Genomic DNA, 28,000 nt, shown 5'->3' with positions numbered 1-28,000 from the left:
TGCGTGTTACCTATATATATATATATATATATACATACATACATATAGCTCTATATATTTATATAGATACATAAACTCTGGTCATGCAGTGTCCTTTTGCGGGTTGTAACACAGCCATCAATCAATACATTTGGGACATCAAAAGTTAGGAAGACAATTTATTACATATTATTTTCAACATAGAACTTTGTTCTTGTACATTTCAAGTTGTACAACAAAAATAAGAAAAACATTTTCTTCTACTTTTATTCTACAGTAGAAAGTTTAGAACTTTGATTGCTTTCCCTATAATGGATAACTGATAAAGTCTCAGTCTTTTGGTGAAGCAAGTTCATCAAGGCAGAAGATACACTGATTTGGGATACTTTAGGAAGCACTTCATTGCTATTTATTTGGTAAAATAAAGCAGAGTTAAATTCTCTTTCTTTTAGGGACATTGTTTATCTTCAATCACATGCTTTCAAAAATACCTAGGATGGTTCTGCTGTAGCCTGATCCTTGGCAGTTAGAACCAGCTCTGCAAGGGCTGAAAAGCTTTTTATGCTGCTTGTTTCCAGTCCCATCTTTTGTATCTAAAAAAGATACAGAAAATCCATTAATTTTCTTTAAAATATTAAAAATTCACTAACTATTCTACTTAAGACATTTAGTGAAGCCTATGCTTTGTCCTGCACTGACATGTGGCAAAAACCACAACTGCATATACTGTAAACGATAAAAATTTGCATCCAACTTTGCTCAGTTAAGTCCCTCTGGTTACAGAAGTGTCTTGCAGGGAATTATTTCACCATCTTCTAGGCAACTTGTAACTAAAGCCAGCTGGAAGTTTCCCAATGTAGCAATCAGAAAGAGAAACTTGGCTGTAGTTGGTTTTAATGCATTGATTTCAACGGATTCTTTTTTTTTCCAACTCCAAATGAAGTTTCTGGGCAATACTTTAAAGATCAACATGAATACATCCAAGAAGAGCCAACAGCATGACAGTGAAAGCATTTCAATAGGCTGCAAGAGCTTATGGTTCTAGCCTTGAACTTCCTGGGAGACAAAAACAACTCTACAATTACAGAGGTTGCTGAAAATAATTTCTTAGCCAGGAAATCTCTTGCTCTGACAATAAGAAAAATATGGCCATGAAAAAACTAAGAGTGCAGTGAAGCAGAAAAATCTGGATCTAACTGAAACCATAATGAAGTGATTCTGAAAAGGTGTTTGCTGCTGGACCTCTTTGTAATAGTCACATGTACCAAAACAATTCCCAAATGATTATGAACAATCTGTCCCAGTTCAGCTTAAATTCACACTGCAGTCATAGAAAAGAAGAACAAAAGCGCAACCCCAGGCAAAAAGTGACAAATAATAGTTTTCGTTAGTAGGATTTCCACAGTTCCACCCAACTGTGATTAGTCTCGTATCTGAGAAAAGCATCTGCTCACACACAAGCAGACTTAATCTACCTCTTATAATGCATCAACAGCATCTACTCATAAACAAGATCAGACAATTCCTTGGCAACTAATGATATAGACCCTTAGTTGGAATAGCTATGATAGAATATCATAGTTGGAATAGATATGACTTGACTTAGTTGGAATAGATATGATTTTAGAAATAATGGAGTACAAAACAGTATGTTTATACAATTTAATGTAGCTACTGCATACACTTCCTGGAATATTTTCTTCAATGTTATGCTATTTAAAATTTCGTATTTGGCACTGAAAAGCACTTACAGTTATGCAGCACAACAAATCAGGCTGACATCCTCACAGCTCTTGGGAACAGACCCTGACCATGCAGAAAGTCAAGGCTGGAAACACCCCGACAGGAGACAAACAAAAGAAGGGCCATAAAGAAGTTTCTATCAGACCTAAGTCAGGTCCCTGCCCTCTCATCTGCAAAGTCAGTGTTTCTTCTTAATGCTTCCAAGCACTGAGCAGTACTTGAATTTTAAGTAGTAAGAAATATAAACTTTGCATTTGTACAAGAAAGGACAGGAAAGTATGCATTGCTGAAGTGGTATCTATAATCACCAACATCTGAAATCGTCTCCTTTATACAAACGTGAAAACACAAACCCACACCAACAAAGCTCTCAAGACCAAAATCAGAGTCAAGATTCCCTTTCCCCTTCCATCTCCTTTCCAAAACTATTAATAATAAAAAACTCGTTTGTCGTAACTTACTTGTTCTCCAAAATACTCAATGTCTAAGGCCAGCTGCAGTCGGATTTTGTTATCATCACTCATGCCCCCATTTGTACCAACAGGGTTTGAAGTTGCAGCTCTTCTGGCTTGCTTCAACCTTTTTAGACTCTCTTCCATTTTCTTAACAGAACTGAGCACATCAGATACAGTTTCATAATACCTGAATTAAGGAAGGTTATTGAGAAATAAAACATTCCATTTTACAGAAGAGCCTACTTCATACACAGAAATACATCACTGGCCCTGCTGAACAATGCCAGAAGGAATGGCTTCCCTTGCAAAGAAGCTACTTATTAGCATTATCAATTAATCAGTATTTCCATTATTAGTTCCAAAGGTTAATCTGAAGATTACTACTTAGTCTTCAAGACTTCTCATCACAACATTTTCGACTTGTTCAAGATGTTTGTACTCAATAGTGATCAAGGAATGCAGCTGCTCAATTTTAAACAGTCAAAATCAGCCCCTCTTTACAATCAGTAGACTATTGAGTAAAACTGATTTTATAAACAGCCTGACAGACCAAAACCCATGTATTTTTAGGCAAGTATAAGTGTATATGAGAGCACACGTGCACACCAGTCAGAAATGCCTATTTCTAAAATGAAGAAACTGATTTAAACAGGAGTCTCAGGAAGCTGGCAGGAAAACTCAGAAAAACCCTCACCCTAATTTAGAAATAGTAGAGATAAATAAAACACCACTGGCCAGAGAGTGGGATCCACATTAAAGAAAGCATAGAATCAAACATTAACTACACAACAAAAGTTCAAAAAGCTTTGTGGACTGAAATCTCATGCCTAAGTGGGAAGAGCATATCATACAAATTAACAGATGCCCAGGACAGTGAGTTAACAGTAAGAAGAGAAAACAGAGCAACAACGGCAAATTATAAGATCCATGAGAGAAATTACCTGATTGAGCTATGTTCTGCAATTTCCTAAAATACGTAACTTTCAAAGAGCCTCTCTATGAAAAATGTTACTCTAAGAATTAAGAGTTGAAACAATCTTCCTGATGATTACTTTTAAACAAGGAGGCAACAGAAAGCAGACAAGCTTTTTAAAAGAATAATTAGATAGGGATGGCTAAAGAAAAAGTGCTTGCCAGTGCCATGGAAACGTGTTTCACGATAGCATTCTATGAAAAGCAGAAGTATTCCAGTAAAAGTCAGTCTATCCTCTTTTCATATCTTGGTATTTCCTAGTCCCACTCACTTATGATTAATTCCTACTTCTGTTGTACTTCCAAATCATTCTGCCATTTAAGCAGAAGCCCCCAGTGATTTTTAACTAGTTTATGCTCTTTTCTATTTTTTTTTCATTTGGATGCAAGAATGTATTATGACAGCAAGAAATTAATTATTTGCATCTGTATTCTCAATAAAGAAACTACAATATTCCTTCATGTAAAAAAATCAGTTTCTTTGACTTATCGCTTGTCAGTGAGGGTAAGATATTTTAAAACAAAATGATGAAAATACTAGCAACAAACCGTGAAAACAGAATTTGACAGAAAATTCTAAGGAGTTAAAAAATGAACCTGCCAGTCTTACTGGTGTTTAAGCACTGTCACCATGTTTAACCTAAGTTTTGGAAAGTGAAGAACTGCTTTTTGGGGGGCAAAAAAGCTCTGGTTGGGTCCAAGGAACTACATAACAGCTACTTGGCATGGTGTCACCAGATTTACTGAAGCTTTAAAAGCAAGACTAATCAGGCAGAGAGATGTAGAGAGACAGACAAGAATTCACCCTAATATATTTTACCTCAATAACCTTGAGTGGCTTGAGATTCCAGGCATCTTTGCAGTTCTTCAGCAATGTTACTTAACAAATAAAAATAAGCTTTTTTCTATGCACTAAAAACTGATAAAGAGACACCAAGCTTGAAAAAAGTGGTTTTGGGCAAAATGAAAATGACCAGTGCAGTCAAGACCAACCTAAGCTTAGTCTTGTCCAAAATACTTAAGAAAAATTTTAAGAATGGTTGGTGAAGGTGTAAAATTGTCTTACAATTTTAAGTCTATTCTGAAACGTACCAGAAGAGGAAGAGTAGGGAGGCAAAAGGAGGCAAAGGACAAGAAAAAACTCGTGTTCTGACTATGGTTTAAAACCTCATATTACTATGTGGTTAATCTCAGGAAAAAAAAAATCAATCTATGCTCAGCAGCAGCCAACAGACAATATAATATGCAAAGAATTATTGGGAAAAACTATGTAAGGACAGACAGAAAGCACACATTATACTCTAACCTTCATGGATTCTTCTGATATTATCATCTATAGTCAGAAAGGTCAAAGAAAACCAACAACACAAAACTATAATGATGGGTAAAGGAAAAAAAAAACCATCCAAATAGGCTAAGGTGGCTCTTTAGTTTTAGGCAAGGTCAGAGATAAAAAAAAATACAGCTAACACGAAGAGTAAATTGTCCACAACACAAAAAGTAGGGGGTATCCTGTGAAATTTTCTGGCAGAACTTTCAAACAAAAGTAAGTATTGCTGTCTCATGTTACATGCTTTAACTGGCAGAACTCACAAAATGCAAAATCCCTGCTCAATAAGAATTTAAAATACAGCTAGACAAATGGAAAAAAAATCCATTAAGGAATCTAATACATATGATTAGTCACGTTCAAAAGCCCTCAAGATGCTAACTAGGAAACAGAAGATCTGCTAAAGTATTACTTTATGACTGCCTTATTAAAACTGCGAACAATTAGCTCTTCAGCAGTTTAAAAGGCCCAAAGCTTTAAACCACTAAAAAGTTGGATAATGATTGCATACATTAAAGAATTCAAAGGACAGTAGAACTCAAGTTCTTGAAAATTCAACCACAGTTCATTGAAAGAAACAAGGTTAGTAACTTTCATTGAAAGTAATGAGGTTAAGGTCTTGTATCAATTTTGAAACAAAATGCGCATCTTTAGTTCACTGCTGCACTCCCAGAACCAACCAATTTTTCAAATGCCCTATTCACCATGTCATGGTTTGCACAGATCTGAGCAGGAACCAGGTCTTTGGATTCCCTGCACAGCTTTTCATCTGCTGAACATGCAATATGAGAGTAAATCAAGGAAATATATGACACATAAAGAGTGCTGTATTTTGGTTTTCTTTACAGTTGTGTTAATTCATAGCAGTTTTTTTTTTCCTGTGCCTGTTCAACAGACATTGGAGTTTTTATCTAAGGCAAATAATGTGCTGTATAGTTCTCTTACTTCTGTGTGCTTTCAGAGAGAGCACCTTCCAGCCACTGATGAATCATGGGCTGCTTCAAGGTATCTCTGTAGTCATTCTGCAGTTGGTAGAAGGGCTTAAGAGCACTGTCAACATAAGGTGAAGCTTTAGTTGGCACCTCCTGGCAGATGACAGGGGAACAAGTTGGGGAAGAAGGAACCAGTCATTTACGTACTGAAAATATCAACACCCAATTCTATCCCATGTAAAAAATGCTAATCTTGTACCTAAGCGAAGAAATGCATAAGGCATTTAGGACAAGTCAATGAGAGATCATTATACACAGGAAAGACACCATCACAAAATTATTCAGTAGCATTATACAGCACGATACACTATAAAGGTTCAAAATGCCCAAAGCTTTTTCAGAGATGCTTGTGCCAGCCATTCCTGTTACCAGGGTATGATCCTGAATGCTCTTTCTGCTCATTCTGATTCCAGACAAAGCTGAGCAGACTCAGTGTCCAAAACAGACTATTACACCTTTGTTAAAATACCTACAGCTTTGTACTATACTTCCTAGGTTGTAGACATTGTCATGGGCTCTGTCAAGCAGATATGGACAGGCTTGAAGAACTCACAACAATCTCAGCACAGCCCCTTCTGAGATTTATTTTTTCATTTGCAAGCAGCACTGACCTTGTTGGTTCTCCTATATAATCTTGGAACTTCCAGTGCACTCTTCAGGTATGCAAAGGAGGACTCACTGAGATCCTGGATAATCCTGTTATTCAAGGTAGGTACACAGGTTGATAGAGAAGTCTTTGAATCTTCCAAGGCTCCTATTAAAGTAAAAATGCTGAAGTTTAAACTGAGCTACCCTGCCTGAACACAACACATCCCCTCAGCCTCCTAATCCCACTCACTATCTGGTGTAACGTACAGGATATGCTTACCAAATGAATACACACCAGCCACTTTTAAAACAGTAACAGCCAGTAACACCAACCATTCCTCAGCCAGAAACACAGACAGAGGCAAGGAAAGAGAAGCGGAGTAAAGTAACATTCTTCATGTTCAAAGTTTTTCTAGTATTACCAATGAAGCAAGGGCTTGAATCAAAAGGTTCTGCCCTTCCAAAGAAACTGTGTGAAATTCTCTCTGAATTCCCTATGGAATGACTGGAACATGTTAAACTCAAAGATGTGATTGGCAACAGACCATCTACTGAGCAGGAGATGTGCACAAGCTCCTACATCTCTAACAGATTTGGACATCTACCAGTAGTTCTGATTTAGAGATTTCAGTGGAGTTCATGATGCAGAACTCCTGGCTACGCTTGCAAACGAGGACTAGTTCACTCATGCAGCTACAAGCCTAGCTTTAATTATTAAATTAAAATAAAACTCCATATTTCACATAAAGAATGATCAGATGAAAAAAAAAAAAAAACAAACCAAATGAACCAAAGAGACAAATGACAAACCCAAAAACCAAACCAACCCAAAACAAAAACCCAGAAAGAAAAAAGGAGACTAAAACACTGAATTGCTTCTACCCTCTTTAGTTAAGGTATTTAACTGTGTTACTTTGATAACCCTCTGCCTCAAATGACTCATCAGGCCTGAGAGAGAACAGTCATTTTAGAAAAACATTTTAGTTTCTACTGGATAATGAAAAGCCTCTCTTTATGTCTTCTTCTCCAAATCTTTCAAAAGTTTAATGATATGAATCTTCTAGGATAAAGTCCTCACTTTCTAGAAAAAATCCTAAACGCACTTTAGACTCACTCAATTTTAATTGTTAAACATTATCCAGACTCAACAGGTCTGTTCAAGATTGTTTCTATTTAACAATTTAAACAGAAGGCAAGTTCCATTAAATATTTTCATCCTAAATAATGAAACTGTAAAAGTTGATTTCATTTTTTTGGGAGAAAGGGGAAGGAGCCTCTCAGCTTTACCTGCAATGCAAGATACATTCTTGAAGCCAATCATTTCAAGCTTAGGTTTAATCATGTCTAAGATGTCAGGAATCTGAAAAAAAAAAAAAAAAAAAAAGCGCCAAAGCTGAGAGAGATATAGGCATGTTATAAAAATTTTAATTACTTTTCCTACATTCTGTAAGTTTGAAGTGCACACAAAACACCCTCAATTTCTATGGGTTTACTGCATTTCTGTGCAATCAATACTAGAAGTTTATAATATGCACAGGAATTACACACTAAATCCTCTACCTTACTGTTGTACTCAGAGGAAATAATTTAGAATTAACAAAACTCTCCTGCAATTTACAACTTCACAAATTACAGAAAATTCAGCCTTACTGAAAATAAATACATAGGAATCATCCCTACTGGGAGACAATTAATACCATACATCTCTCTTCAAGATTCTGGATCATTAATCAAGTGTAATCATGATGATAAAACCTTTTCCAACCTCAAAGACTAAAATCAGCAAACACTTAAACACATTAAAGCTGAATGTTGCACCACACTCCAAGCTGCAACACAGACTTCACTAGAAAAGGTAAGAGTGGCAGAGTGACACTTCACACCAAAAAACTGTAGAAAGATATTTTTTTAGGAGTTAAGTCCAGCAGCTACTGATAAAAATAACTTAAATACCTGAAGTGGTTTGCCCATAATCTGCCATTCCAAATAAGCGCAGAGTGGGCCATATATTTCAGGTATCAGACACCCCAAGTTTTAGCACTTAAGATTAAAAAAAAATATATAGTACATTATCTTAAACAATATAATGCCCTTACAAGATGCCAAAAACATCTATGAAAATTCTTTCTAAGTAAAGGCAAAAGCACAAACCCGATCCTGCAGTTTGTCCAGATCTGCAGCAACATATATCAGCTGACTAGTAGATATAGAAGACAATGGCAGACTTTCTGGAGAACATCCATTCCCTTCATCTTCACTGGGGTTGAGGCTTAAAGAAGATTCCTTTCTACCAACTGGCACAGGTTTTTTGCTTTCCTTTGTATTCTCACTGGAAATGGGCCTAACGGAAACCTGAAACATCAAATTCAAGTGTGAACCCTAGCAATAGTGAAGGCAGTTAAAGCTGGACAAACTGAAACAGTATATCAAGGATTTGTAACACTTCAGCATTAGAATGCCACACTTCCAAGGGATATTACCAAATACCATTACTAAAATAAGTATAAAGTAAATGTTAAAAAAAATTGAGTGCACTACAAAGTTGGATAATTTAGAACAAATTTGTCTAACTAAGGTTAGTAGAGGGCAGTCCAGTCCTGCTGTCAAACAACTCCTTTCTCCCAACTCCTCAAGCTCTCTGCTGTCAGGCAAGTGCTTCCCCTGACTACTCTGTTTTAACTCTGGTACTTAACAGTACTTTGCAAGAGCTCATTTAGCTGAGAGAAGTCACTGAGTCACAAAAGAAATTAAAAATGGAGATCTTACTGCTGTCTTCAACTACCAAAGGGGCACGTACAGAGAAGACAGAATCAGATTTTTCCTTGAGGTACAATGAGAGAGTAATAGGCAATGGATACTATAGCAAGAGAAATTTTGATCAAATAGGAGGAAAAAGCTATCAGTCATTGGACCAGGGTTCCTAGGAAAGAGTGCAATCACATCTTTGGATATACTCAAAATTCAATTTAAGAGGCTCTGCACAACATCATCTAAGCTGATCCTATTTTGAGTAGGAATTGGGAACCAAATGACTTCCAGAAATCTCTCCAAATCCCAGTTCTTCTATCGCACTTGTCTCTCTATGGCACAAGAAACAGGGGCCCACGTGTGTGGCTGGGAGCCACTACAAGAACAAAGTCCAGTTTATCTGCTCAGAAGCAGTGATCATTGATGCTGAGTCAGCTGCCCGGGAAACTTTGGTTTTGCATTCTCAATACTGAACAACTGATTCAGATTATATCAGTCCTTCTTATTTGAAGGGTTATTTTTTACCTGTCTCTGTTTCACAACTTCATTCACTCAATCAACAACACATGAACAGAAGAAAACTAAGATTTTGGCTTCTTGTTTCAGTGGCAGAGGCAGAATAAAGCAGCATGAAGTACAGCTTTGGCAACCACCGACAGCAGCACTGCAACAGTACTGATATTTACAACTGATCACGTATTCTGCAGTCATACTTTTTATAAGCCAAACTCATGAACTGCTTGAAGGTTAAAAAAACATTAACTTCACAAAAGAACTCTTAAAAAGAGGTCACATACATTGCTTCAAAAAGTCTCTTTGATGGACATATCCCATCACCAACCCCTTAAAGCAGGCTGCTCCCTCACCTCACTGATGAACACAGAGTAGCGTGCCAAGATCTGCAGGCTGAGCTTCCACAGGCGGTGCGCTAACAGTGGTAAAAACAGCTGATCTGACCAGCACTTCACAAGACCAGTCCAGACCATGTGAGTGGCCAAGAGACAGAATGAACTCCCAGCTACAAACAATTAGGCAACAAAGGTCAAGTTCCTAAGCATGTTGTTAAAAGACGCAACATCAGTGTAATTGCATTACCCAAGATTTACCCAAGATCTTTCCTAAAAGATACAATCATAGGACAGAAATGTATTAAGCATTGCCTGAAACAAACCCTTAAAATATTATCTCCTCAATGCTTTAGATTTCAAATTCCACTAAAGTCTTGCTGTAGCAGTGCAGGCAAAAGCAAGAAACAAGAATTTGCCTGCAATAAAGGCAGAAACAGCTAGGCCAAATAGTCCATTTTAGGAAATAACATTTCCAAAATAATTTTTGGCAGTCTTTTGAAGAAGTTACATTATATATCCCTGCCAGCCATAACATAATACTCTCTTAGCACTAAACTATTGCTCCTCTCCCAGTTATATGATATATTTGCTATAAATATTTATTTAAAACACTGTACCAATATCCATATTTAAACAAAATACTTTTAATGCAGTTTAGACAGCTTCACATTTGAAGCTGTTTACACAGTTTTACATTTAAAGCAGTTTACACAGTTTTAACATTTTAGAGAATACCATTAGAAAGATAAGGAATGTGTCTGCAAGTTCCAGGCCTACGCCTTGAAGTAGTAAGATCTATATATTTTGTCTCCATTAGGATTTTTTTCTCCTGGTTTGCTTCAGAGGATATTTAGGTGGCTCATAGATACCTTCTTCATAAGTATTCACTCTGTTAGCTGAAATTAGTTCTTCTGATTACAATATGCTTCTAATGCATGTATCAGGTTATACTCTTCCACTCTTACCCTTCCTGTGCATACCTCCTCATCTCCTCATAAATCAATGTATGTTTTTGGGGCAGACACCAACATTATGAATGACAGCAAGCCTAAATGTTGCCAAGAGACAGCCATTTTCACCTCTACACAGTGCTACAACAATTAAGAAAAATATGCTGCAATAACACAACATAGCCTTTTGGTTGTCACTTAGAAGATGTCAAATGCTAACAACTCCTTCTTGCACTGAAGGGGTGGTTCCATAAGTATGTCAGTGACAGCTGCTAAAGAGGGGGTTTTTAGTAAGAAAAGTGATCACTGACCAGAATTTTCACATTGCCATCTCTGTAACAATGTTTTATACTGCTTGAACAGTTAATCAGAAATAAAAAAAGCTCATATGAACCAAGGGATGCATGTTAGTGAATACTCAAGAGACAGAGTGATCACTGCTATTTATACCACTGATTCCTTTACAATAAATATTTTTTGCAATAAAATGTTACCTGGTGCTTCCTCTAGTGTATCTGAAAGTGCTTCTTCTATGGCCCCTGCTATTTCTCTGAATCTGTGAGAAAGAAAAATTTTGAATATCACAATTCAACAGTTGCTTAAATTGATGCCTAAACATTTTTCAATGTTTACTTTAGTATTATTTCTATGTGCTATCAATGGACATACACAGATTTTAAACCTGGGGTTATTTTTGCCCAACTTAACAACAGCATTCTAACACTTGAAAGAGAACCTTTGACATTTTACAGGCATATACAAAGCTTATACTTTAGGATATTATTAAAGTTATGGTTGCAAACATTATCAAAATGATAGCTCACAGAGTGACAAGTCCTCAGCTTTTCCAGGAGGGAAGTTTCTTGTTTTGTTACTGTTTTTAAACTATAAGCAATCAAACTGACACATACTTTCTTTAACCTTCAGATATGTCACGTGATACTGGAGCTCCAGCTTTCTACATGTTTGTTAATGAGCAGTAACATAAGGTTCTGCAAACAACTCTGTACCTAATAAAAATCAATACATGTCCTCAAGGACACCTGTTTTGTTTTTTTTTAATTCCCCTTTTAAAATACCATTTTTTTAAAAATTCACCAAAGCAAAAAAAAAAAAAAAAAAAAAAAGAAAAAAAAAAGAAAAAACCAAACCAAAATGACATCTCCAAAACTGTTTAGGTATAACAGCAAAAGTTATTAAAACCTCTGATACTTTTGCATACTTGCATAATTTTAAGCTTCCCTGTAGAAAGGTCTGTTGTCACTGGTTTCCTCTTTTTTTGCTTTTATGTGCATCATAATAACTCTGAAAGTCTTTCTATCAAACTTAGTAATTACAAACCTGGAGGGTTTCTCTTAAAGTCTCTTAAGTATCATTTCCAGAGCACGACAGGAGCCCACCTAGCTTTTTTTGCTCAAACTCCTAATGGACTAGGATCAATGTTTAGCAACTAAACATGCTTGTGAATTGGCTTCAAAACCTCAGTTCTGCCTATGCACTCCTTCCACCAACAGAGCAGTGAAAAGGATATGGGAACAGAATAAAGTTTTTAACAATGACATAATTTTTGCTGAGTATGTCTGACAGAGGAAATAATTTCCCCAGTGTGGGGTTCACTACAGCTCCACAATCAGCCATATTGACATAACCAAAAGAATGAAACACGGGAAAGAATTTGTGCCAGCACTACTACAGAATAAATGCCTGATAATCTGTCCCTCCAAGGATCATTTCTAAAGGCTTTAGTAATGGCTGATTTCTCTGGGCAATTTCTGTAATTGAAAAAAGAAAAAAACAAACAATCTTAACCATAAATGCCAAAGCGTGAGGTAACAGTTCAATCAAAATCTTGTATGACTTAAAGGATATTAACACACATCAAGCAAAAGCTTCCCTGATATATATAATTAATATGTTGTATTATTTTCACAGTTATGCACTGAAGAATTCATGGGCACTTCCAAAGTAGATTTTTCCAATATAAAGGAATACTATCGTTGAAGATGAATCAGCTGTTGTTATCCAAACATTTCTCAAAATAGTACACTATTTAGACTTCTCAAAAATAGTACACTATTTAGACTTACAGTAATCTTGGATTGAAAGAAAATGATTTTTAAAAGTGTTTTAATCAATCAGAGCTCAGAATACCTAATGGGAAACATTTTTGAAGAGATATATGCTGAAGCTCCATTTCAATTTTATGAGCAAGATTATCAAAGTTTGATCAATTGGTCTCCTACTAGAAAAGCTGGACTTGAAACAAAAAGGGCAATTAATGATACATATCTGTTAAAAGGTTCATAATGGCTGCAGTTCCACAGACACTTTCAGTCTGTGCACCACTATGTAGTGAATCCTCCTGCCCCTTCCTTTGGGAAACATGAATAGTTGTACAGTTAAGTGGTTTGGGGAAATTGACTGGAGTTGAAAATCAATCTTTTTTTTTTTTTTCCTGAGTAGCAGGTCCTTATCAGTTCACTACACAACTGCAGGAATAGATGTGTAAGCAAAAAACTAAATCAGGGTATCAGATATTGTGACTACAATTTTACAAAATAACATGAACCACCAAAATATTAAGACCCAACTCCCAGCCCCATGTTCTTGTCACTTATATTAACTCTACCACTCATAAGATCCCTGGGTAGAATTTTTCAGCACAAATGTAGACTCACTCTGGATTAAAGAAACTGTATAAATGTGGTAGTGTTATTGCCAGTTACAGAATTGTGCAATAAAAAAGGCCACTAAAGTGATACAGGTTAAAAATAAACATCAATTTCTCTTCCCCCTCTTTTGGAAATTCCACTTTTTGTTTGTTTAGGTTTGTTTTTTTTTTTTAAGAGGTTCTCAGAACACTTTGGACCAAGAGAGATCACACATGGCACAGTTGGGTCATAACAGACTTCATTAATGGTTCTGTTCCTTGCCCTGAAGGGTTGCTCTCCAGCCCTACAATCAGACATGTAGTCTACACTTGCTAAAAATACAGTTTTACATTCTATTTTGTTCATTAAAATTTTAACATTACTAGAATTAAAGAAGAGCTTTCTTGGGTCTCTCTGTCCTTTTCTAGCTGCAAGGTCTGTAAAAGAAAATATTACAGATACATCAGACCTGCTACTAAAATATCCTAGAAGTTATTACTTAGCTCCTCAGGAACAGGGAATAGGAGGACAATCTTTGGGAAGGCAATGCTACAATTTAAGGAGTACATCCTGTGAGACAAAAAGAATGTCAGAAACACGGCCAGGTCTGGAAAAGCTGAAAGTTCTTAAGTCCTTTAGTTCTATACCTCTAAGAAAAAAGACTTCTTCCCTCACAGTAAGTATTCCTCTGGATTTGCATATGTAGCATTTAACATACAGCTTAGTTTCAGGAACACTGGAGAAAAATAATTTGAAACAAGAATTCAAGACTTATTTAGATCTGTTCCTGGAAGTCTTAGGAGAAGCTTATCAAATCTGGTGTAACAACACAGTACACATTGAAGAATAGTTATGTGGTTTTCTGCTAAATTGTTGAAAGATATATAAAAGTTACTTGACATAATTAAATTCTTAGTTTGATTTCCACTATGATTTGTTGACAAGTAAGACTTTGAACAACAAGGATGTGTGACCTTAAGCCAGATCATTTTGCCATGACTAACTGTGGCACCAGACTTTCTTAGGCATTTTTCTGGGGAAAGCTGTGAGAAGATTAGAGAAAGAATGAGAAACAACTCTTATCCCCACTTGTTGCACCTGCTGTTGTGCAGATGTAGAATGTGTCATGGAGATTTGTTTACCAAAGGGTGATTTCTTAATTAGAAACTAGATAGTGTTTAGATTGATTGACCAATTAGGTCAAAGCTGTATCGGACTGGCTGTAAGAGTTGCTGAGTTTCTTAGTAAGTATAGAATAATACAGTATATTATAGAATAAGTATAGAATAATATAGTATAAGATAATATAATAAAGCAATTGATCAGCCTTCTACTCTATTGATCATAGAGTCAATGCTAATTATTACCCAGCTGGGAGCCTGCGGTGACAACTAACCTCTACTTTTGAAAGAGTGAACAAAAAAAATGCATGCCAACCTTATTTGAAAATATACAGGCAAATTCCATTTGTTGTTAAAGCTGTGGTAAGAGGGATGAGCTCTTAACCGCTTCACGCTGGCTTGGGAGCCACACTGCCGTTCAAATTTCCGTACGAAATCCATACTGGTGGTGTATTTCTGCAGGAAGAGAAGGAGCATTCTGATCACACACAGGCTCCCAGAAAACAAGGAAGGCCACCACCTATTCAGTAGAACCCTTGTACCATGCTACACCTAAGCTCGAGGTTCAGGATGGGCTGACACTACCCCTCATCACCTAATCATACAAGGCTAAAAGCCTGGACTGCAGAGACACCAAAACCAAATTAACTTGAAAGGGTTACTCTATGGTAAGGACACTTCTAAAAAGCATAAAACTGTCCAAGCACACTGATCAAGCAGAACTGATTGGAGATTCATGACTATTTCTGAGCTCAATCACTGGGGTGGTGCTGCACAATACTAACAGAGTCAGGTGTAGCAGATAAAACTACACAACAAGGAGAAATAATCAGGAATGAAACTCAGAAGTACACATAGCCAACTGCACATGAGAATGGAAGCATACTATTTTTGTCTGTTACACAGAACCTGTATTATAAGAATTTTTAGAGTTGTTTCCCTAAAAGTGTTTTGCAAATATCGAATATATGCAGAAGAACTTCAAACTATTTCAGATAAACTAGCTTCATCCAGTGCATACTTCTAATAAGATGTTTATGAATAATATTAAGTTGGTTGTAAGCAAAAAAAAATATTACATTAATCCCCAAACATACTGTGGATTTGGTCTCAACAGTATGAGAACACTGAAAATAATTAAATAATAAATTAAATCATGTACAAAGCAGAAAGTCAAACACTTGATGAAAATCAGAAGTAAAACAGCCCAAAAAATGTTACTTCATACAAAATAGACCTTGCTAAACAGACCACAAAACTTACATAAATAAATTTTAAATAAAAAAACAACTGCAGTTAAAATTACTTCTATGAACTGAAAACTAGTTTGATTTCTGTGCAAGTTTCTTCTATTAAATAAAATAGGAAACAGTCATAAAACCTATAATATATTCTCATAAATCCACTTCTGAATTAATTAAATAAGCCTGACAATCTCTCAGTGCTTCTGACTTCACTGCAAGGTTAGGGTTCAATCCACAAGCCAGACCACTATGGGAGCAATGTGATTTTGCCTCTTGTGAAGCAGTAAAACATTATCAGGAGAAGGCCCTGTGTTGCTGCTTAGAGGGCCTGCTCTCAAAAACTCTCTTCTGAACAAAGGACATGAACTGCCACAGGGATGCTTTTGTATTGTGTATCTCAGTAAGTTCATAACTTTCTGTTAAAGGTATAATTATGGAATACCTTTCTTGTGACATGGTAGTTTCAGTGTCAAGACAGTACTCTGAAAAATGCACACAAAAGCTTTTAAGTAACTACTTTTCTCTTAACCTGGCTGTATTTATAACACAATGGACCCATAAAAGGAATGGGAGTTAGACCCAGACTGAATGACAGATTAGCTCTCTTTCAGGCCTCCTTTTTTAGATAATAAACCCAGCACTGTAAAAAGGCAAACAAGCTGTTAATGCTCTGCTACCCTAAGTGTAAGTCAGAGATATAAACCAAACACTCTGTAAAGACCTCTCAGTTTCAAAATAGAAGGCACCTCAAGAGATATTTATCTCAATATTGAGAACACTATATCCAGGAGTGGGAATTAACTGCAAGATTGGTTCCTATTTCAGATTCTAGGATTGGATTGTTGACTGCACAGTTATTTAAGAGAAGTAAAATCGGGCACCAAAATGGAGCAATTTTTAAATAGGAAAATCTAAACTTAATCTCAAATGAATGTTTAGGGATAAAAGAAGTATTCTTTTCAAATATCCATAAATCTAGACATCTAACTCAAATAAAGGTGCATCACAACCTGAAACAATTTTAAAAAGTCACCTCACACAAACACTTATTTTAACATACTTAACATTGCCAGTCTGATTTTTAAAGGATTTTAAACAAATGTTTCAATCCCTCTGTCTCCTCTACACCTAAAAACCCCATAACAGAATACACTGCATATTCAAACTTTTCAGCATTAAACCTATACATAGGTACATATGCAAATAAACATTGAGAAAACAAACCTGTTCTGCATTTCTAGCAACCTAGAAAATGGAGAAGAAAAATTATTGTCTAAAATCTGTGCAGCATTACTTGGCTCATCATCAGTGCAAAAAAACATTTTAAAAGGCTTTCCCCTCCCTCTCAATTCAGAACTATTAGTCTTTGGATAGGTGTAATAGCATTTTTACACTTGGTATTTCAACTTTGTATTGCTTTTAAAGTAAAATATTTTAATGATTTTAATGACTATGAGTCACTTAAGTAGTCAAAAGCAGTCTGGAAAGTACTTTGGACTTACTACGTGATTCACCTGGAAGTCATGGGGGGGTTGCTGGGTTTTCATAGGTTTTTTTTTTTTTGATTGCTGGGTGTTTTTTAAATAAATGCAATGCCTTTGCTGGCCAGTATCAGTGTAATGTAAGACAGGCCTTCCAAGCAAATCCAGCTTTTCTGAAGACACAATACATTCCTGTACATCATGCAGCACAGTACAGAAAAAACCTAACAAGGCTCACAGTCTACAGTATGTAGGGCATAAGGTGAAAATTAAGAGTGACTAAAACTTCACAGTAAACTAAGAATTCTCATGAAGGAGGAGGAACACATTACAGTGTCACTTGCATGGCACTATCACAGCTTTCTTCAACATCCATGTAATTTGCTTCTTATTCAGAGACAGCACTGCAAACACACTCAGTCATGCCTACCTGCCTTCATTTATTCAATCAATCTGTACAAAAGAGATCTTAAACCCCAAGAAAAAATATCTAAGTGTTTAGTAAAAGCAGTTTTGCAGGAACACATAAAGAATATATATTATAAACCTCTACTGCCAAGCCAGCATTTCCTTAATTCATCTGTCCTGATACACCAACAATGCCTTCCTTCAGACAATTTATCCCTGCCTCCCATCTCTAGCTTGAAAATAAAATGTTTCACACTAATCACAAGTCAAACTACCAGGGGAAAGAAACCCAAATTTATCAGTAATCATGGTTAAACACAAGCAGACAGGACACAAGGAAAAGCAGAGCTCATATTTTCTACTTGTAACATACTGTAAAGCACTGCCAATCTTCATACTAGACCAAGAAATATATCTCACCATTAGTAAAAGATGATGTTTTAGAGACAGAGCAGCACTACCAATGAAGAAAATACAAGCGTGACAAGTACTTTAAATTCATTATTTAATGTAACCTTGTTATACCAGAGAAATACTATCTCTGTTTTCTAAACCTGATGGCGCTGCCAAATATTTTCAGGTTTTAGTTGACTTGTGTATAAATACAACATAATCTGCAGTACTGCAAGAGAGAAAAAGCTAAAACAAGTAAGTAAAACAAAGGATTTTTTAATCTTCCTATAGTAAAAAATAAGTTGCAACACAGGTATTTAATTAATATGACAGCTCCTGCTATACAGAAGTTCTAGACTTGAGTGAACACTGGAATCATCCACTCCCACCTTCAATAACATTGCAATTCTACTCCCAAAATAAACACTAACTCATCTGACTAACTGGTGTCGAATAACTTCTGTATGAGCTTTCCTAACAAATTTGAGGGGAGAATTAATTCCTATGAAAATTGAACCAAGTGGTTTGAGATAACCTCCTCTTCCAAGTCACGCAGTAACATGAATTTAGACAAAAGCAGCAGGGGGGAAGAAGCTAGAGAACATGACTCTTTCAATTCTCATGTCTGTCACTGAAATTAGAAATGGAAAAATTGAAAATTAATTACCTCATGAAACACATCTGGGTTTCCAGGGTTAAAAAGTGATGGTAATTTCTCTTCCAAACCACGTACTATTTCTGGCCACACCGAATTCACTAAGAAATCATATCCAGGAACAATATCTGCTTTTACACTGAAAAAAAAAATGCAATTATTCCACAGTTATATTTTACCACCAGGCTTCTATTTGGAGACAGAAATCACTAAAAATTAGATGCACTGCACTATACAAAATGCAACAAATTTTTTTTCATATTTATACTGATTCCCTAAACTGTTCTTCCTTTGAAGATTCCTTATCTGATTCCACAGTCTCATCAAATCCAAGGTGTTTTTTTGTAACCCTCAAAGTGTTTTAAAAATTTATCAGATCTATATTTTGCAAGTGTGTACTGAAAAATCAGTACATTTCAGCTGAGAAATCCTATTATTATTGGTACAATTCAAGTTTTAATAGCTCCAAACTTCCAAGACCTACCAAGCAGGAATAATGTGACTAATGCAAAGAAAAGAAGAACTTTTTCTTAATTGATCCAAACTGTATTTATACATATTGTGTTTGATCAAAAGATTAAAAGCTACCTTGATTATGAAAACTTAAGAATTGAGAGCAGAAGAGATAAAAGCATTCAATTCAAATTTAGTACACCCCACTACAAAGAAGAAACATTCCATTATTAAGAAGAACAATTATAACTTGCTGAGGGATTAAAAGAATTAAAATGTTAGTAAAACTTAGGAGTCATAAAAAGCTCAGCAATGGATGACTAATTAGAAAAGTAATTCTGCAGTCCCTAGGGGCTACATCCATAGTTCTGCTAATTACAGCTTTTTTTTTTTTTATTAACCATCCTGCAAACAGATGAATAAATGGATACAATTCAGTAGACCTGAATTATTTAAGCTTGAAAAACAGGCAATTTAATTGCATAAGGAATTAAGCACTTTTTGAGAACACAGTGGAATCACAAATAAATTAAACCTGTAGTTTCAGTACATGCAATAAATCAGTCAAACCTCTGAGGACCATCCCCACTTTTCTGATGTGCACTAACAACTCAATAACTTTTGAACTTATATTTTAATAGCTTTATTATGCTCTTCTCTTTGGATGAAGTGTACAATCATATTTAATGGATTCAAAAAACAAAGTTATCTGATACACTGTATTATGCACGGGACTCACTTCTACTACTGAAATACAGGATTGTCTTTGCTTCCTCTGAAGCTCAGGGCTGCAGCACCAGGAAAGTCTGTTCACTGTTTTGTTTTGAGAGGCATGAGATACAAATCAAACTTGACTATGAATCTTCAGGAAAGGCCAGATAAGTCATGAGTGCATGAAAGCTGATAATGCAAAGGATTTCAAAGCATATGATACTTGTTGTAACTTCAGTCCAGCAGAGAAGCCCAAGATATTTACCTGGAAATTGCACCCCCTGTAACTTCCCGCAGGAGACGACAATGATGAGGAACAAACTCCAACAGCCTATTGTACATAGCCTGGAGGCCATTAGGGTGAGATTGCACATACTGCTCCACCATCACCTGCCAAGAGCAGTTCAATGTTAAATGCCAGAAAAGTGAATATAAAATATGCTGTAATGCAAGACTCACAAAACTCTTAACACTATAACCTCAAATACTGAGATAGTCAGTATATTACTTTTTTTTTCATTATATTTTCCAAGTATAACTTGCCAGCTTGAATTATTACTTCCTTTAAAGCAGCACTCTTAACTGCCAAGACTGGCCCCAAAAATGGGAAGGAGATCCTTTCTTTTAAATGTGAGCCACTGCGTCTGGCTCCCAACCCACTGCCACATCACTGTCACCTGAAGCAGTCTGTCAAGTTAAACAGGCAACTGGTAGAAGCTAATCAAACTCAGAAAAAAGTAAAAACTCCTTCTAAATGTTGAGGTGGTTGATCCAATCCCAAATACAGGCAAACTAAAGCAAATCATATTCTGTGACATTGCTAAGCCTTTAATCAGCTAGTTTGTCTGGACAGTGCCTCATACTCAGTGAAAATGGATAATCTCTGCCATAAAGAGAAGGAAGACAGCAGGAAAAGAACAACAGCTTGTTTCTTGGTATTCTTCCATATGTCTGAACACATTTGCCTCTTGCTACATAAACAAGTGGAATGGTGCAGAAGTGGCGAAAGAATAGACCCTGAGAAAACTGAGGGGAGAGTGACATGTCCCACACTGTAGCAGCTGTCACAGCACTTAGCAGACACCCAATGGAAACCTGTCCTAAATGGGAGAGTTTTGGTTTTTTGATTCTTTAGCCCAAGAAAAATGGAGGTGAGAAAAAGAATCCACACTGGATATAACCTGAAATTAGTGACAGGCAGGTAAGAGAATTCCTCCATCCTTTTTTTCTTAAATAACAAATTGACATTTTGCTGTGGCTCACTTCTCCTGTTCTCTCCACAAAGATATTTTGAAGCTGCTAACAAAAGCTGGAGGTTCACAGGAAAAATAAGCATGTTTGGAAAACAAATGGAATTTTAAATTTTATCTTACCTCATCTACATAGGGTTTTACAAGCACTTGACCAACTAATGCCTCTGCATCTCGTGTTTTATCAATTGTTGCATAAGTGCGTAGACAGTGGTGTATTATGTCAATATTTGATGTTTGAAGGCCTTCCAAGAGCAGCCCTTCCAGAGACTGCTGCAACATGGCTGTTATTCCAGCTATACGCTACAAAGAGAAAGAAAATATAGTCATAAAAAGCCAAAATCAAAGCCCGTCATCATTGTTGAAGTAAATTCATCCAGATGTACCTAACTCAGCTTTCTATCCTTACTTGAAAAGTACAAAAATTTGATAACTGCCAGTGTTGAATGACCATTAACACAAACTTAATGGGTTACTGATGCTATATAAGACAGGGTTTATTATAATAAAGCTAAAGGCGATTATTATCTTCTATATGTTTGAAGTTATATAGTAAGTTATATCAGGTCTGCTTTATCCTGAGGAAATAAGTCAATAATTGTTCCTTGTTCAACTGAACCAGTATGTGACAATAAACAAAAGATTTACAGTAAGTGACCAGGGATAACAAATGTAGCATTTATCCCTCCCTGTCAGAGACAAAACAGACAGCGTGTACCCAGCACTACTTGTTGAATTACCACAAACCAATGACACTGAGTGACACTAGCAAACACCAAAGAAATTAGATTCCTTCTGGCTTCTGCCAAACAGCTTCTTCAGGCTGCACATATTCTACTTTTTGCAAACCGTTTTTCCCAATCTCCCATGACATCTTTTCTACTAGATCCGACTCACTGGTACACCACCTGCAGATAAACTCCTGGCCCAAGATGGTCCCTATAACTCTGCATTTGAAGGAAGTTCAGCAACACACATTACGGTAGTCAGAGCTGAACTATGAATATAGCCAGTAAAATTTCTTCTTTCCCATTTTACATGCTGTATTGTGTCCATCCATCCTAAAATGATTCATGTACTGAACATGCAAAGTCAGGAACCCAGCTGCTGACTGGTCATGAAAGCTACATTCTGACGAGCCTTAGCAACAACAGCTACAGGACAGAAGTCCTGGCAAACACCATTAAGGAAGCCATGGGACAAATATTCTCCCACATGACAAATATTCTCTTACCACATACACTACTCTGCTGCTCATGCTCACTGCTGCTATTATCCAAGTTTGATAACTCAGTGGCCAGAGGAGTCTAGTAAAATGTCCATGTAACAACGTGATTCCATGGATGTCTGGAGCCGAAACAAGTTTATATTGCCAACAGGCAGAGGCACAAACTGGAACTCTGAACTATTTCAATAGCTTGAAAGCCATTAAGAATGACACCCTCATGCTAATCAGCTTACCCCATCTCTATATTCACAGCTTTCTTTAAGCACAAGTTATCATTTATTCCATCTCCCCACTGAATGGATAGAAGAAAAAAATCCCACCAAAACATCAATTAATATTTTACAATTTTACAGGTAAAAGAGTACCCTGGGGGATTACTAATGGCCAGCATAATTTCATGAGAAGACAAAATCGAATATATTCAAGCCAGCCCCTGTGTAGGCACATTCCATTTATATTCTGGTCTGTACACTACAGCTAACAAAACCAACATAAATCTCTAGAATGAGGCCTCAGTATCAGTAAGCAGATGAACTGCAAAATACATTAGGCTGACAAAAACATCTGTCGTATCTCCTACTCTTATTCTCAGTAATTAATCCTAAAGAAGTACGCAAACGGCATAAATCCTCAGAAAAAGCAATAGTTCTAGTCAACTGATAAAAATGACCTCATGAAACCCATTCTTCTCCATAAATTAATTCCATAAAACTCTGTGGAAACAGGCCATTTGTCTTCCAATTATACTGGTTTTGCTTGACTGTGCAAGTGTTAAGTGTCATGCAATACTTACTGGTCTCACTTTGTCTAAAAGGGGCATTCCTTTGCTTTGTACTGCATGAAATTGTAGTTGATTAAATTCTGTGGCAATTCTCTCTAAAACTTGTCCAGTTAGAAGTGGACTAGAAGAGAGATGAAACAAAATGAGAATACAAAGTTAAGATCCTTTCAAACCAACTCACTCTTTTCTGTAACAGACAGACAGAGCTCTCCCTCAATTTTTTGTAGTTTAAATATTTTGAATTCTGATAGGTACTACTATAATTACTGCAATCAAGCAATAATGATCTGGAGCACGCTACATGATTAGTGCTGTTTTGCAGCTCTATCTTGAAGTGGCTGAAGCAGAAGCTGAGAGGAACATAAGCTCTTGCCTCAGCAGTATGAAGCACTTTCTTCTAGATGGCAGTTTTGTTATCACATAAAAAGTCAGTCTTAAGAGAGCTCAGAAACTGCACCAGGTGACCTTCACCATCCAGATTTGTTTCTTTCTTACTCTGTCATATAGTAAAACTAATGATAGTTATCTCTAGAGAAACAGTCCTGCCCTTCTCAAGTCCACACAATCCCAATAATGAGCCGAATTTTCAGTTGTTCAAGTATGATCTTAACTGCAAACTTAATTCTGCAAAGTGCCTCACCTGATTGAAAACATCTGCTTTTGTCCCTCGAGAGATCAACCTACCTTCTGGTACACCTACCCCCCACTACCATGTGATCCAGCACACTGAGCTGAAGAGACAGTCTCATACTGTGCTTTCCCTCCAGCTTAAATTGTACTTGCATCCCAGTCAAGCCTTTCAAGTGCATGACTGGTACATCAGTTCCAAAACTGGCTGATCGACATCCTGCAATCTTCAGCAAAGGCAGAGGAAGAAGTTTGACTGGAATTTGTCACAAACCTTCCTTGTACTAGGTTTGCCTTGCCTGCCTTCAGCTATTATTGCAGCGGTCCTTTCACTTACACATAAGCAGGGAAAACAAGAAAAACTATTTTGTTTCACTTACAAATGACATTGGAATAAACTATAGAGAGTATATTGGACATGACAGGACTAGTGACTTCTAATAAAATAAAGTAAAATAAAATAACTGCACACTAACTTCACAAAGCTTCCTTACTGAAAGAACCACAAGTAACTTGGAACTTTGGAGCCTGAATTACACAATCTGTGAATGACTGGCTTGCGGAAGACTAAAACCAAGAAAATACTAAAATTACAGTAATTTATTCCATCAGAGTTACATTTCTAAAGATATATCCTACTGCTTCTAAATTCACCTTCAACAACACCATGAAATTAAGTTAGTCCCATCAATTACAACAAAACTGAACATTACATTTTTTTTTACCTGTTTCCCTCTAATGAGGACAATTCTTTAGTGCCTTGGGAATGTAGAATCTTCTCAATTTTCTCAACAGACTGAATAACATGAATAAGTCTCAGGACACACATCTGTAATTAAAGAAAGATTTTTCATGTCTAACCCCAATCCCCACTGACATCACCTAAAGAAAATATTTTAGATGGTTTCTTAGTTCTTTGGATTTTTTTCCGGTTTAAGTTTTCTCCCTTTATCATAACACTTGAGTCATGTCTCAGTTGAAGTATTGCTCACATAAGTCCATAAAACACCACAAATGTTTGTCACAGATGTAGGACAGCTGCTCCTATCCCTGATGCTTTTCAAAGTTAAGCACAAAGATAAATGTATGTCTCCTGCCCATAAAAAATCAAACAGCTGTACTTCAATTCCATTCATAATAAGTAAGTTTATATGCTACTGCAGTCAGAAACAAAAGCAACTATAACAAAAAAAATCCAACTAAATCAAACATATGTTTTGGGCAACTACAGTAAAACCAAGATTTATGATCAACTAGACACTGTAAAATATGAAGTCTCTCAACCAAAATGTCAATATATTTTACAAGTACAAAATCCTGCACTGTTCATCTACACAGCCTAAAACCTTCTAATTTTCATTTTCTCTGGGTTAATGGCAAAATCAAAGTCATCCTAAGGATGCTCTTTTAAAGGTGGTAATTTATCTGCTGTACCTTTTTTCTTCTAATGTCTTCTTGTTTAGTCATCCGGTCATCTACTGCTTGAATTCCTTCACTGACACATGACTTAAGACTCTGTGAGAGAAAAAGTCAGTATGTGAAGCGTGCTTCCCATTTAAGGGTTGAACAAAAACCTAAAAAAAAAATCTAAACTTAAAATACAGATTAATAAGATTATGAGACTAATAAAAGCTACAGTACATCAAGTGAAAAAGCTATAAATACAACTTAATAACTGAAAGTAGAATGTGCTCCCTAGGTATTGCTACTGCAAATATAATTATTTCCACCGTTCTTTTAGTACCTTAGAGAGAACAAATGACCTTTGCCTAAAAACACTATGTTTTTATGTCTTGCAGCTGAAGCTATAAATCACTTTTAAATAGTATTTTTCATGTAATAAAGATTTCTCTATGCTAGCTGACCCTGTTTTCTGTGAGACACGAAGGATGTGATACACTGAAGGCACATTTATGCAGCAAGCATCCCTTTGAACTGGCTGCCAAGATGATAATCAAAAATTGCCCCTTCCTATAAATACCAAGTCAGTGTGGAAGAGCCAGAATAAGATCCACCTTCAAGAGGATGAAAATAAGTCCATAAAGGGACTGTGCTGCATTTGAATTTTCTACCACCTTTAAGTTATTCAAATATTAAAACAGCTCCAAGATATCTCCATGGACTTGTCATGCAAGAGTCTATTCACTTATCAAATTTTAGAAACTCTTTATCTCTTGGTTGAAATGCACTATAGGAAACATAAATTTACTGCAATACAGGTACCTGAAAACACAATGCTTCTCCTACTAGCAATGTAAGTCATCAGTTTTCAAAGAGTTTATTGTAACAAATATTAACTTGAGTAGAAGACGTTCTGTACATCATATGAGAGCGAGCTGAAGTTTACCAAGCTGTTGACAATGATTGTTTTGAACATACCATAACTTCTTCTCTTAACTGTCCCAAGGGTACTGAAAGCTGATTGAGAGCCTTGTCCATGCCAACCTAAAGAAATTACCACAAACAAATTTATTACTTTTTTGATAAGATCATATGTGAATTACTGACAAAGCCTATCATTTTACAGATACTGAAAGAGAACTGAGAAAACATAACTTCCTTTATAATTTCCAGTTTTTAATTCAATGCAAAAATATGTTATCTCAAATACAAGCATAAAGATGTAAGACTGCTTTAACACAAAGCCAAAAGATAAACAAAATTTCCTCCTATGGAAATTTTTCCTCTCAGAAGTATGTTAAGTCTCAGTCTTTGAATCTGTGTAATTGGAACAATTACAATTTTCAGACACAAAGTTGGGGATTTTTTAAGATACTTTGACTATACAAAAAGTTTAAAGATTTCTAAAAGAATCCTTCAGAACAGGCTTACTTTTATCATTGCTATTCTATTATAATAATTTATTTCCTTCAATTTTAAAAGTGCTGACAGTCTGAAACAAAGTTTGCCCTGAGTCTAACTCCCTAAGAAATCAGCTTGTCAAGACAAAATGCATACATCTAAAACATTTACTACAGGCCAACAGCAATTCTGTACAGCAATTCTGTAACTTCTACAGGAATGGTGTCTCAGTGCAATGATTAGAGACGTCAGTTTAAGACGTCTCTATATTTATTAAATAATAAAATGCCAAAATAAAAACCAAATACTTTTCATATGAAAAATAAAAATCCCACTGAACCACATTAAGTCTGAACTACACAATACAACGAGTAACACTTACTAGATTTGTTGAGAGATTAACAAAATCTGCATAGTCCTTATTTATGAGTTCTACCATAGCAGTTTTAAGGAGTTTGTAATAGAGCTCCAGATCCTCTCTGAGCTCTTCCAGCTGCACACGTTTCCTGCAGTCTGACACAAAGTGATCAACATCAAAATCTGCCTGAAACAGGAAAGAGAGAAGGATGTAAGTAAACAGTTCATACAAGGAACACACCCAAAATAAAGTACTCCATATGCCTGTCAGTTCACCAAAGTAAAGCCCTAGGGGGTAAAAGGCTTCTTAACGCAGTAGTTAAACTCTCGGTTTTTAGGCTGAAAAGCACAGAGTGTCGTGGGGCTGAATATCCAAAGATCAGCTCTCCAAAATACAGGAGACTTAAAAAAACAAACAAGCCACGAAACAGCAGCCAAGAGTCGAAACTGAGAGTTCTCAGTTCGAGTACTGAGAACTACTCGACACTCTCCAAGCAGCGAGGCCTCTCGCTCCCGTCAGTCTCAGAGCCCAGCCCTACCTGGACACGGCCGCCTCCCGGATCCCCCCGTCAGTGACAGGGCGCTTCCCCTCGGCGCTTCCCGCAGCCCCCGGCCGGGGGAAAGTCCGTGGCGGTGTGGTAAAATCCCGACCAAGGCTCCGGGCCGCTCTCTCCCGCAGGGAGCCCGCCACTCCCATCATCAGAAGGCCCCTCGCCCTTCCACAACCCTCCGGCCCCGGCGGCCCCCGGCGCACCTTCATGAACTCGTCCTTGTCGAAGCAGAGGTTCTCGGGGCCCCGCGGCAGGCTCATCTCGGCCTCCATGCCGGGCCCGGCGCCTGCACCGCCCCCTCGGCCAGCGCGGCACTGCCGAGCGCGGTCGCCGCCGCAGCGCCCCCTGGAGCGCTCCGGGCGGCGCTGCGAGCGGGTCCCGTCGGGCGGCGTGTGGGGCACGGCCGTTCCGAGCCGGCCTGCCCAGGCTCCGCGGGGGACGGCTGGGAGTCACGGGAGCGGATGTGTTGGAAAACGTCTCTGGGATCATCGAGCCCAACCTGTGACTGAACGCCGCTATGGCAACTACGTCATGGCATTGAGTGCCACGTCCAGTCTTTTCTTAAACACCTTCAGAGACTGTGACTCCACCACTTCCCTAGGCAGCCCAATCCAATGTCCATGCACCCTTCCTGTGAAGAAAATCCTTCTAAATGTCCAGTCTAAACTTTCTGTGGCACAGA

The 28,000-nt window shown here is 37.0% G+C and overlaps 1 protein-coding gene across 4 annotated transcripts; it reads right to left on the bottom strand.

Annotated features, from left to right (window-relative positions):
• Nucleotides 1–141: 141 nt before the first annotated feature.
• COG2 (component of oligomeric golgi complex 2) lies at nt 142–27,624 on the bottom strand. Of its 4 annotated transcripts, none has more exons than XM_053972583.1 (19): nt 27,522–27,624; nt 26,793–26,954; nt 25,988–26,053; nt 25,043–25,123; nt 24,334–24,437; nt 22,994–23,102; nt 21,096–21,275; nt 19,988–20,112; nt 18,571–18,697; nt 16,846–16,866; nt 14,694–14,833; nt 11,100–11,161; nt 9,674–9,825; nt 8,211–8,411; nt 7,347–7,419; nt 6,083–6,225; nt 5,425–5,564; nt 2,184–2,364; nt 142–572 (listed from the first exon to the last, which is right to left on the bottom strand). In XM_053972583.1, the coding sequence occupies exons 1-19, from the start codon at nt 27,588–27,590 to the stop codon at nt 471–473; spliced, it is 2,238 nt and encodes a 745-aa protein (XP_053828558.1). In that variant the 5' UTR covers nt 27,591–27,624; the 3' UTR covers nt 142–470. The 4 variants fall into 4 exon arrangements, with proteins under 4 accessions (XP_053828558.1, XP_053828560.1, XP_053828559.1 ...); XM_053972585.1 differs by lacking the exon at nt 27,522–27,624 and adding an exon at nt 27,307–27,504; XM_053972584.1 differs by lacking the exon at nt 16,846–16,866.
• Nucleotides 27,625–28,000: the final 376 nt, after the last annotated feature.

This window comes from Vidua macroura, chromosome 3, assembly GCF_024509145.1.
Source record: "Vidua macroura isolate BioBank_ID:100142 chromosome 3, ASM2450914v1, whole genome shotgun sequence".
In the NCBI taxonomy this organism is placed as follows: Eukaryota; Metazoa; Chordata; class Aves; order Passeriformes; family Viduidae; genus Vidua; species Vidua macroura.
Note: the sequence above shows the minus strand (reverse complement) of the source record. Positions and strands in the feature narration are given on the sequence as shown.